This window comes from Pygoscelis adeliae, unplaced genomic scaffold (genome assembly GCF_000699105.1).
Source record: "Pygoscelis adeliae isolate BGI_AS28 unplaced genomic scaffold, ASM69910v1 Scaffold343, whole genome shotgun sequence".
Taxonomy (NCBI): domain Eukaryota; kingdom Metazoa; phylum Chordata; class Aves; order Sphenisciformes; family Spheniscidae; genus Pygoscelis; species Pygoscelis adeliae.
In genome coordinates this window covers 1,194-12,402 of record NW_008824402.1, presented here as the reverse complement: position 1 = coordinate 12,402, position 11,209 = coordinate 1,194, and the positions used below count along the sequence as shown (strand labels likewise).

Here is an 11,209-nt window from a genome sequence, read left to right as displayed (position 1 = left end):
TGGGGGCTGAGTAAACATCCTGGTCATTAGAAGGGACAAAAATTTGATTCCTTCTCCAGGAGCTCATTTGCTCCTGGAGAAGTTCATTGAACTTCCGCTGCATTACGTCTGCATTGCTGGGCCTCCTTCCCTTCTTATAGGAAGGAGATGAGGGCTGGTACAGCTAAACTTCTTCACCTTTTAGGGACACAGCGTATAGAGTTCTTGTAGCTATGACTAAATGTCCTACAACCTGCTGCTGACTAACCTTAGACTGTTACAAAGAGCACGAACAGCTCTCCTGTGGTTTGCACTATCCATCTGCGTGACCTTGCCTTTTTAAGCAGAGTCACTCTGGAAGACGGGTGTAATTTTAATCAGTAGATTGCTCTGTCCTGCAGACACAGCCAAGTGATATCACAAAGTGGCCAGATTGAATCTCATGGAAAACTGTACTCTAGTTCTCCCTGTGCCTGCATGGCTTAACTGCATCAGAGCTCACCGTGCTGAACTCGGTTTGTTGCCTACTGCCTATTCGCAGTAAATCTGTATGAATATATGGTAGTGAGTGAGTTACCTGTAACTTGAACTTGGAAGCTGAATGCTTCTCTTTTCCCTAACCCGTTCTGGAGCTCAACAGTGTAGGTGCCGCTGTCAGTGAGCTCAGCTGCTCCAATCAGCAGCTGGGTGGTACCATCTTTGGTGTTTATTGTAGCCTGGTTTGGAAGAGGAAGCCCATCCTTTAACCAGGTCACCACTGGATCTGGAGATGCCTGTAAAGAACAACATGAGTTATAGACCTCTTGCTTTGCCTCCAGGTTGCGTCTTTACATCTTTAGTTTCATTATCTTGTCCCAAATGTATACCTACATGACACAGCAAAGCAATATTTAGAAATATGGATCCAAGATGGATCTGAGAGCCCTGGATAAAGGGCTGCTCTAAAGTTTCTTTGTAACTTTTCTCTTTCTCAGTGTCTTTCAAGTATGTTATTGTAGTAAGGTGTTCACCTATGCCAAACTAGGTGTGCTAGGTCAAGAACAACAGATGACATTAGTAGTTAATATTTTCTACTTTTAAAAAGATCTGCTGGTTTTGGAAAGAAAAAACATCCTCGAAGTCTTTATTTCCATTGTGCAATCTTTGGTCTGTATTCCCCAAGAGATTAGGAGAAAGGCCAGCAAATATGCACACTTTGCCTTCATCAACCTCTTCTTGATATCCCAGACTTTACCTGTGTTGTTCCAAGTTTACGTCAAAGCACACAGGATTTCTGTCAGTGCATACCTATTTTGCAAGTCATACAGCTTAAGTCCTGCTGCTTAGTAAGACAAACACATTCAAGAGGATGTTGCTAGAAATGCTACCCCAAGGCCTTCTGAGGGAGTCAGAGGGAAATCAACTGATTTTTAAACTCTAAGTATGACAGATTAGTACCAGATTATGATAATATTGATATGGCTGGATGGATGCGCCTTGTTTACAGAGGTTAATGAATGACCATAATCTCCTAAAACACTAATGGCAAGAGTGACAGCTGAATTCTTGTTCATGTTTTCCTCATGCAGAAAGTATACACAGCACAGGCAGGTTAAACAATTTGCCCAGTGTCTTGTAAACAAAAGTCCATGCCAAGAAAACAGTAGCTCAGTTTTCACGTCTATTGACTACAACATAAAAACAGATGGGGAATTCTTACAAACATATTTGAATACTTACTTCAAAGGGAATATTCACTTGGATGGTATTTCCTGCTTTTATAACCAGTAAGCTTTTCACTGTGTCATCTATTAGTAACCTGGGAGAAACTGGAAAAGACGGTGATTACAATAAAAAGTTGTACATTATTACAGAGTCACTGGCTGACAAACTCATATGCATGTGTTCGATACCCCTAATGCCTTTCCAACAGCGAGTCTGCAGGCTGTTGATAAACTCATAGTGGTACTGTGGAAAAAAAGCTCCTTGATTCAGAACCAGAGTTTACACCTTTCAAATTTTATTACTATTTATTTATCACTATGACTAAACAAGGGGAAATGATGTAAAAATACATTCACAACAATGTTTGTATACATGTGACGTCTCAATCATGGAGGAATTGGCTCTTTAGCTCACTTTACCCCATCACATGGTTGATCTTTTGTGTAAAATGACATCTGGGGAAAAGGAAGTTGCAATGGACACTTCTGAAATATACGTGCAATACAGTACAGAACATCCTCCGGAAACCGGCCTGAGTTTATTAAAAATAATCTTTTTTAGTATTTAAAATATTTTTTCTTTCTTTTCTCTTTTCATCAATATATTATAGTATTTAGCATTTTTCTAAAAATGCCAAATACGATACTGCTAAATTGTATTTAGCGTTTCCAGTTTAAAACTGAAAAAGCTGCTTCCCAGATGGACTTCTATTTATTTATTTAATGATTGATTATAACAGGGCTCTCCAGACATAGGTCAAAAGTAGACATTTTCACTTAGGACCCAAGTTAAGGAAGATGAATCTCTCACAGAATTATCTCTTGCTTCTGTATTTCTGCAACATTCCCAAACAGCAGGGGAAAAAGAAGAGAGCTGCAGATTGTAAATAAAGATGAAAAAGTGAAAATGGTGAAAACTGTCAAACTAGAAAATTAAAAAGGAAAATAAAGTTTACCAAAACCAACATAACAATTGCTATTTAAGAGAATGAAATAAAATGTTTAATTCCACAAGACTCTGTAAAAATAGACCGAAAACTCTGTTTTTCCCTTAAAAGAGCATGGGTAGGCATAAGGTATGTGCAGTTTCTGTCTGGTGATCATGACTGTGGTATAGCTCCACACAGGGGGTAAAATGTAAATCCGAGGAGAAAATACAGTTTTGGGGGTTCTTTCACCATAATGAGTCTTTAACATGAGCTGAACACCATGCATTGCACATTTATTATCAGTTAAATCTTCAGAATTTCCTGATGAGGTGACCAAATAAGACCATACTCTAGAGTAGCAATGTGGTACTTGTCCTTCTGCTACAATCTGGGACTTGAAAGAAGCTCATCACAGTGACCTACAGACTTTGCCTGCATCCTGTTACCTATAGAATGACCTCGTTCATTCTGAAAGCAGCCCACTGACTTACCTACAGGGGGAGCAGCTTCAATGCAAGCTTCAAGCTCTGCAGCTTCTCCTGGGCCACTGTCGTTGAGGGCTCTCACACGTAGGAAGTACATCTCCTTGGCTTGGAGGCCTTTAACTGTGTAAGTGGTCACCTCTATGGGAAGAGCATTGCATTTGGTCCAGTTGAGGTTGTTAGAAGACCGCATCTCCACGTCATAGCCTTTCACATCACTCCCATCTTTTGCTTCAGGTCTCTTCCATGTCAAGGTGACACTAGTGCTGTCACTGCTGCTCACTTTAAGGTCCTGCACTTGACCTGGAGATTCTGAAAAGAGGAATTTTATTTAAACTATTTTTCTAGGATTTCTGTCCCCTCTTTTCAGTCACTTCCTGAGATTCCCTAACATTCTTGAAGTGCACTGGATATCCACCCTGCTGTCTTGCCTCCACCTTGTCCCAGTTCTTCAAAGCTGGATCCAGGTGCCTGCTCCTGCCAGCCATACAGTACAACCATCTGCAACATTCCTGAAACAGTCTGCAACCCATCCTGAATACTTCTCCACACTGCACATCATAACTCCCACACAGGGAGTCTGCCACATCTTGACTTATCACAGAGGAAATCCTTCCATTCCTTCCTCATGCTGATAGCAGATTCCCAGCCATGAAACATTTCCCAGTTATTTGATCTTTGTCTTCATATACTTTTACAAAGCATTTAAAAACATCGCCTCTCCACTAACATCGCCAGTCTACATTCAGCTTTACATATCCCCAAGCTAGAAGAATGGGGGTCAGTGCACTTACCCATGGAATCCCGGGCAAAGACAGGTTGTGATGGTTCACTGGCATCTCCTATGCCAGCAGCATTGACAGCTGCCACACGAAATTCATACTGCAGACCTTTCTTGAGACTGGTCATTTTCAGCTTCTTGTCTGCAGAAAGGAAAGGAACATGTTGGCTCAGGTGAGCTGTTCCCCAGGCAGAAAAGGGTGAGACAACAATGTTGTACTTTACTCCATGTAGAATTTTAGACTGAATAATTCTCAGGAACCATGTATAAACGCTGTCACTGATTCCTCTGCCCTTCCCTATCCAAGTGCATGTGAACTTCTGGGACGTGTTCATTGTATTCCCTTTCAAATCAAACAGCACTTGAGAGCTATTAAGGTAGAGAAAGGATAAATGCTGCTTTTCCTCATGGGATAATCCTAAACTCTTCTATACCAGATAAGAATTCCTAGCTTGCACCTGATACATAATGCTAGCTATAGTCAAAACACATTTTGGAGCTCATACACATCACTTGGGTTTCTTTATATTCCTTGCATTTATAAATTCATGTCTGCCAAGTTCCTAGCATGAGGACGAAGGACGGTAGTTCTGCATGTGAAGTGAAGACTTCAGTTCCAGAAATTGAAGACATCAGTTTATCTATAGAGGAGCTGTGACCCAGGATGCAGCAGTGAGCTTCTCTGCACTCTTCTCCAGACTTATGCTTGCGCACAATCTAGAAAAAAATCATAATCCTCCTCCCAGGCATTCAGCTGTATAATAAAACCAAGGCCTGGCTTTGCTATGGCACAGCTGTGTAACCTTACCTGTGAAGAAACCTTACCAGTGAAAAAATGCATACACTAGAGCTGTGAAAGATAAGAACATAAAACTTCAGATGGGGTAATATGGTTGTGATGGGGACAGTCAGCAGCTCAAGAGTTCAAGAGGAAAAACACTGATGTGAAAAGGTATAAGACCCTAAGCAGAAAGCAAGGAGTTAGAAGGCAGCAACTCCACAAAGACCAGTGTGTTACCTCCTGAACTCAGCTGACCTTTTTGTCTTTTTCAAGTCTTCCAGTCTGTTCCAGGATTTAAGCTACATACCTGCTATAGGCACACTGTTGACTGGCAGCCAGGCCATGGTACCCTTCTTGCGTTTTTGAACGATGTATCCCACAATTCGGGAACTGCCAGTTTTACGAGGTGCTTTCCAGGATATTGTTATGGTGTCTCTGCTGGCACTGACAATCTCGGGGGGATCTGGGGCACCAGGTGAAGCTAGAAAGAGATTAGTGTTTCATTATTAGCAGGTATATTTTTATTGCAAGATAAGAAAGTGTTCCGTGTCATTTCTTCTTCCAGTTTCCCCAAGATATTCATATGGATGTGTTTTGAAAACCTGACTGAGACCTGAAGCTGTGTATCCTATTCCCCACACAAACAGGATCCAGCATGGACTTCTGTTCCTGAATTCTGTTTTCATGAATGACCTGCTGTCATCACGACTGACAATTCCACTGTCAACCTACAGAGTGAGGCATGTACATTCTTACATAGCAGGAAAAGTCAGCGTTATTCTTGCTTTTAATGACAGAAACTGGAAACAGAATGGATTTTCTTATCCCTCTGCACTCAAAATACAGGGCTTCTCATAATCATGAGAAGGAGAACGTAGAAAGAAGAAAATTAGAAATAGAATAGAGCATTGCTTTCTCTCTAGTACTACATTTGTGCTCATGGCAAAACTGTTCTAGTATTTAAATTCATTGAAGGACAAAGAATAGAATTAGTTGTTTGGAAATCAGGGGAATGAAGCAGCATACTGAAAAATGCTGCACATACAGAGACACTCCATTGCCTAAGGAGTTAAGAAAAGGCCTCACATGTCACCATTGTAGCCACCCCGGTAAACATTTTCTCTGATCTTGATGCATATTGCATCTACCCCATGAAACTTGCTTTCCAATTCAGAATGGAGCATAACTGAGAACATAACGCCAAAGCATCAGCAAAGCCTACAATAAACTTACAGTCTCAATGTGCAATCTCCACAGATTTGTGTGAAGACTTCACAGCTGTGATTCAAGTTTAGATCTGTAGCAACATCCAAAATGCAGTGAGTTTTCTTTGATGTCAGCTTTGATAATTAATTCCCCAGATAGTTGTCGAACACAATTATGAAAAGTTCTTCCTTACCTTTACTGACAGCCTTCACTTCATCTGATTCCAGTGCGTCGCTAGTTCCCTCAGCATTCACAGCTCTCACCCTGAAGTAGTAGCTCATGTCTTTTTCCACTTTATTAGTAGTGAAGGTAGTACAGCTCCTGGGGGTTTCTCCCAAAGTCACCCAGTCATTCTTGCCTACCTGCTGTCTCTCGACAATGTAGCTTTGCAGTGGTTTGCCCCCATCATCCTTTGGGGGCTTCCACTCAATGGTGATGTCATTTGCAGTGCTTTCTACAATTTTGATGGGTCCTGCAGGTGGCTGTGGCTTGTCTGAAAAGATGAACACAAAGAGACTATGTGTTGGCTCCAGACCCAGACGTGCTCCTGGGTTTGGAGCAGACACTGTCTCTTGCTCACCAGCTAGGAGACTCAGTTTCTGATGGAGTACGTGCATAGTTGCAGAATGAGGGCTAGGCACTTGAATTGCCTCTTCAAAACTTCCACTCTTCTAACTTTTGATAAGTGTGGGGGAAGCCAGGCCCTTGCTCCATGGACTAATTGTTCTCATAAGCACTGCACCAATTCAGCTTGCTTATAGGGAAGAACACCATTTCTGGTCTTCCAAAAGAGCACAGACATTTATGGTAGGGCTGAATTTGGCCCTGATAATGTATTGTAGATTTGCCTGTTGCACATAGTCCCATCTCCCACAGCCGCTCAACATTCAAAACTCAGCTGCTGAGGCCATGAAAAACTAAACTAGATTAGTGTCACCTTGCACTAAAGGGCAAGAAACACATCAGAAATCTTTGCTTGTACCCCGATTTAGTGGAAAATCACATAGTCTTGTCCATCTTGGAATACCCAGTAGCTCTAAATAAGATTGTCACCAGTGTTAACGGGTTCCCTGCCTAAGCTTTACAATGAAAGTCACAGTGGATGTTATGGGGCTCTTACCTGTTACCACAAGCTTGAAGTTGATCTCCAGGACCCCACTGTCATTCTTCAGCCTGACTTTGTAATCCCCACAGTCCTTTCTCTCACTGCTGGAGATGGACAGCATGGTAAAGGTCTCTGTTTTATCAACACGAATCCTTGTGTCATCTACTAGCTCCATTCTGTCCTTTAGCCATGTTGCTCTGACTGGCAGCCGGCCCTCAAAAGGGATCTTGATTTTTACTTTCTGCCCTGCCTTGGCCACAGTAGGAACACTTAAGTTTTTGAGGAGAACTTTGTCAACCTGTGGAGGATCTAAGCAGATGATACAAGTTCATTAAAAACTGCAATTCAAAGAGGATAAGGCTCACCTTGGAGCTAAGGGCTTCCCTCACGATGCTGCCAATAATGCTTAAAAGCTCACAACATTTGGACCTTCACCTTTAGTTCCATGCTCAGTGCTTCATACACATACATGTACTTTGCTACAGGATAATTATCACGAAGTATTTGTGGTATCATACTGTCATTTTCACTGGAGCAAATTTCTCATAGGCAATACACTAAACACAAGAATGAAGAATCTGGTCTGATAAAGTGTTATGCGCACCCCAAAATCTTTGAGTTAATAATAGAAGCTATTCAGGAAAGCTCCCTAGTTAAATTTGTAAATACAAAATGCACCAACCTGTACAAAAACTATCTCCCATTTACATGGTAATTCTTTATAATAAAGTTGTCTCAATAACCAACTATAGGTCTCTGAGAAAACATATTACGTTTCAAGCACATCAAGGCTAGCATGTTGCATTGGTAGTTTGAATAGACTCACCTTCAACAAAAACTGAAGCTTCAGTTTTTATATCTCCACCTTCAAACCTGTATTTCCCAGCATGAATATCTTCCGCTTTGTTAATAATTAGTTTGTGGACTAGACCTTCCTTTTCAAAAAAGACTCCATCCATGCTTGTTAACTACAAGGTAAAGCACAGAGACCCATTCTTAAAAAAAAAAAAAAAAAAAGAAGGGCAATCCAAACTTAAACTAGACAGACATAAATTTGAAATGTAATTGAAAAGCCGTATGAATGACAGGCATGTTTAATTACAATAATATTCTGGGATTACTCATCTGGTAACATTGTATGTAAGCATTGTAAACATACTCCCCACAAAGATCTGATTCAAAGTCCATTAAAATAAATTTTAGTAAAATCTCCAAGCTCTCTCTTTCTATTCTTAATGACAAAAACTTTGGCCCATGCTCAAGTGTGACACCTCAGAACTCCTACAGTATCATCTGGATCCCACAGCTGGAGTTACTTTTCAGTGTTGTTTTGGAACATAGAATATGATGTCTATGCTTGACCTTAAGCACTAATTTGAAAGAATACTCTTCACGTTACGCCTGCCTGAAGGATCCTTTGAAGATTTTCCCTTGCTTTTTGCGTATTTCTCTCATTCACCAAGGAAAAGAAAAAGGATTGCATTGCAAGGAAGAGACCCGCACCATCTCCACCCATGAAAAAGAATGGAAAACACAAAGCCTCCTGTTGTCAGCAAGAATGGAAATGTCTTGCAGCAGGAAGGGGGAGAAATCTTGCTGGGTTTCTATCAGGAATTTTATTATCAACAGGCTCCTGCAGAATCCTTCCAGGGCCATACTCAGACTACAGAAAGACTGGCAGAAGGAAGGACACCTTGACATGACACTTGATAAAAGGTAGAGCCAGAGAGCAGAGCACTGCTAACCAAAGAAAACAGTAGCTAGAGGACACCTACCTTTAATCCATCTTTAAACCAGGTTCCTGTCACTTCATCTTTACTGACAGTGCAAGACAGCTCAGCTGGTTCCCCTTTCAGGACTCTGACAGCAACTAAATGTTTGTTGAGATGACAGCGTGGTGCTGAACATTCGGAAAAGAAAATGTTGAAAAGATGCTAACTGTGTTACACTGACAGAGAGAAATGTATAGATGAAAATGCATGTGCACATGAGGAGAAAAGAGAGCTTTTTAAAAAATATATACTGTAGTCGTGACAGGCTTTTGTACCGCAGCACTGTGGGCCAGCTGGCCTAAACTCATTACACTGAAGGGATACGCCAGCTGGCCTGCATACAATATAGTCCTAACATCAACCTAATGGGCAATGAATTAATCACAAATCACATTATCCATCTACAGATTTGCTATTTTAAGTCTATGCTAATTGTCTTGGCTCCCTCTACAGGCAGTGGGAAAAAACAGGCTACTCCAGGATACAGATATACTACTTCATCATCCTTTTCCTCTGCATTGACCAGATACAGGGCTGCCCAACCAGTTCCCCCTAAACAGCCCCAAATCACACTATTCTTTATCCCCTGTATTCCTCTTTCACTTCCCAAGTTAGTCCTTTTCCATTAACATCCTCATCCTCTCTCTAATAAACACCCCACCTCCTTCCCCATTAACTCCAATTTTGTTGATTTTACTTCCTTATTTGTATTTATGTTTTGGTTGCCTTGATAATTTCTAACTTGTCAGCAACTCCATTAGACGAGTACTCCCCTTTGGTTATACATATGAAGTTTCTCATTTCTACAATTTCCACATTATCATCTCGCTAGTGTAGCCACTGGTCTTAGTCAAGTGGCCGCATACACATTACTCTCTTTTTACAATATGCAACACCTTATTATTTCTGATGTTACAAGAGAAAAGAGCACTAAGTTAGGCCCAATGTGCATATTAATCCAATATAAGCAGGCACAGGTTTGTTCCCAGAACCTGGAAAAACACAGATCTTTGCACTAGATGTTAGAACAAATAAAGTGAAACAATAAGTTTTAAATTGGAACAATATCAAAGAAACATGGCCATAGTCCTTGAAACCACATGGGAACTAGTATGTTTGTGAACTGAAGTCTGTTCCATGTGGATCTGAATCATTTATTTGAATCAGCAGATGACACCTGCTTTAGATATTTTAAAGAAAGATCATTTAGACTTTTAAGGCAGCTTGATCTGAGCGAATTGCGTAAGGTCAAACAGCAAATCAGGTGTAGAATTAGGAATGGAGCTCAGTAACCAAATTTCTACATATAGCTACATTTGTCTAAACCATAAGAATTCACTTTCTCTCCAGGATTAGGAATGCGAGTATCAAAATGCAAAGACCAGTAATACAGAAGTCATCAATTAAACACATACCTTTCAGATCATCTAGGCAATAACACCTTCTTTTTCCCATACTTTCCGTATTCTTCAAGAAATCATTTGCTTTAATATCAACGCCGGGTTCCTGTTTTCTCTGGTTTATTGAAGGAGGTCCACCATAAAGATCTGACATCTGACCATAATCCAATGAACCTTGACCAAAACCACCTGAATTCCTCCCATCAACAGATCTGTTACGGGATTTACTCCCTGACCCTCCAAAGGCAGAATTTTTGCCATAAAGGGAGCCTAACTGTCCTAAATCTCTGCCCTCACCCCTGGCATCTCCTTGACCTGAAAGTGAGTCTCTGTCATGAGATGAACCTCTGTTCCCTGATCCTCTGAAATCACTGGCAGTGCCCTTTCCAGTTTCACCTCCCATAGAAGATTTGCCAGGATGTGAATCCAGCCCATACTCACCACCTCGTCCAACAGCACCTACCACACCTTCTTTACCATGGACCGAATGTAACTCCCTTTGATCACTTCCCAACCTGCCAACACCACCCTCACCAGCCCTAGCTCCAGCTGACCCACTGTCCTTGTCATAGGGAGATCCAGCACTCGGTATCGCAGAGCCACTGACACCACCACCTTCTGAGGAAAAGCCATCTCCTCCTACTCCACCCATATATGCTTGAGCTCTGCTCAGCATAGCATCCCTGCCATGGTGAGATCCCATTACTTCTTCACCTCCAAAAGGAAAATGAGCAGCTCCTGTCACAGCCCCAGTTGGGAGACCATCCTTTCCATAGAAAGAAACAATGCCCCTTGCACCAGCTACACCAGCACCAGCCTCAGCTGGAAGACCATCCTTTCTATATGGAGACCCAAAACCACCAAAACCAGCTACACCAGTACCAGCCCCAGTTCCCATTCCCACTGGAAGACCATCTTTTCCATGGTGAGAACCAATTCCCTCTGCACCATCTACACCAGAACCACCAACACCAGCCCCAGCTGGAAAACCATCCTTTCTATACAGAGAGCTGAATCCACCTGCACCAGCTACACCAGACCCAGCTGGGAGACTACTCTTTCACTGCGGAG

At 41.7% G+C, this 11,209-nt stretch overlaps 1 protein-coding gene across 1 annotated transcript in view; it reads right to left on the bottom strand.

Annotated features, from left to right (window-relative positions):
* Positions 1 to 10,193, bottom strand: part of IGFN1 (immunoglobulin-like and fibronectin type III domain containing 1) — a 13,373-nt gene extending 3,180 nt beyond the window's left edge. Inside the window, exons 1-10 of the mRNA XM_009320351.1 lie at positions 10,154 to 10,193; positions 8,742 to 8,866; positions 7,793 to 7,934; positions 6,982 to 7,275; positions 6,055 to 6,354; positions 4,963 to 5,136; positions 3,888 to 4,016; positions 3,103 to 3,405; positions 1,699 to 1,787; positions 557 to 752 (exon numbers count right to left, since the gene is read on the bottom strand). Coding sequence (XP_009318626.1) covers positions 557 to 752; positions 1,699 to 1,787; positions 3,103 to 3,405; positions 3,888 to 4,016; positions 4,963 to 5,136; positions 6,055 to 6,354; positions 6,982 to 7,275; positions 7,793 to 7,934; positions 8,742 to 8,866; positions 10,154 to 10,193 — 1,792 coding nt within the window. The remainder of the gene's footprint in view (positions 1 to 556; positions 753 to 1,698; positions 1,788 to 3,102; positions 3,406 to 3,887; positions 4,017 to 4,962; positions 5,137 to 6,054; positions 6,355 to 6,981; positions 7,276 to 7,792; positions 7,935 to 8,741; positions 8,867 to 10,153) is intronic.
* Between the last annotated feature and the right edge of the window lie 1,016 nt (positions 10,194 to 11,209).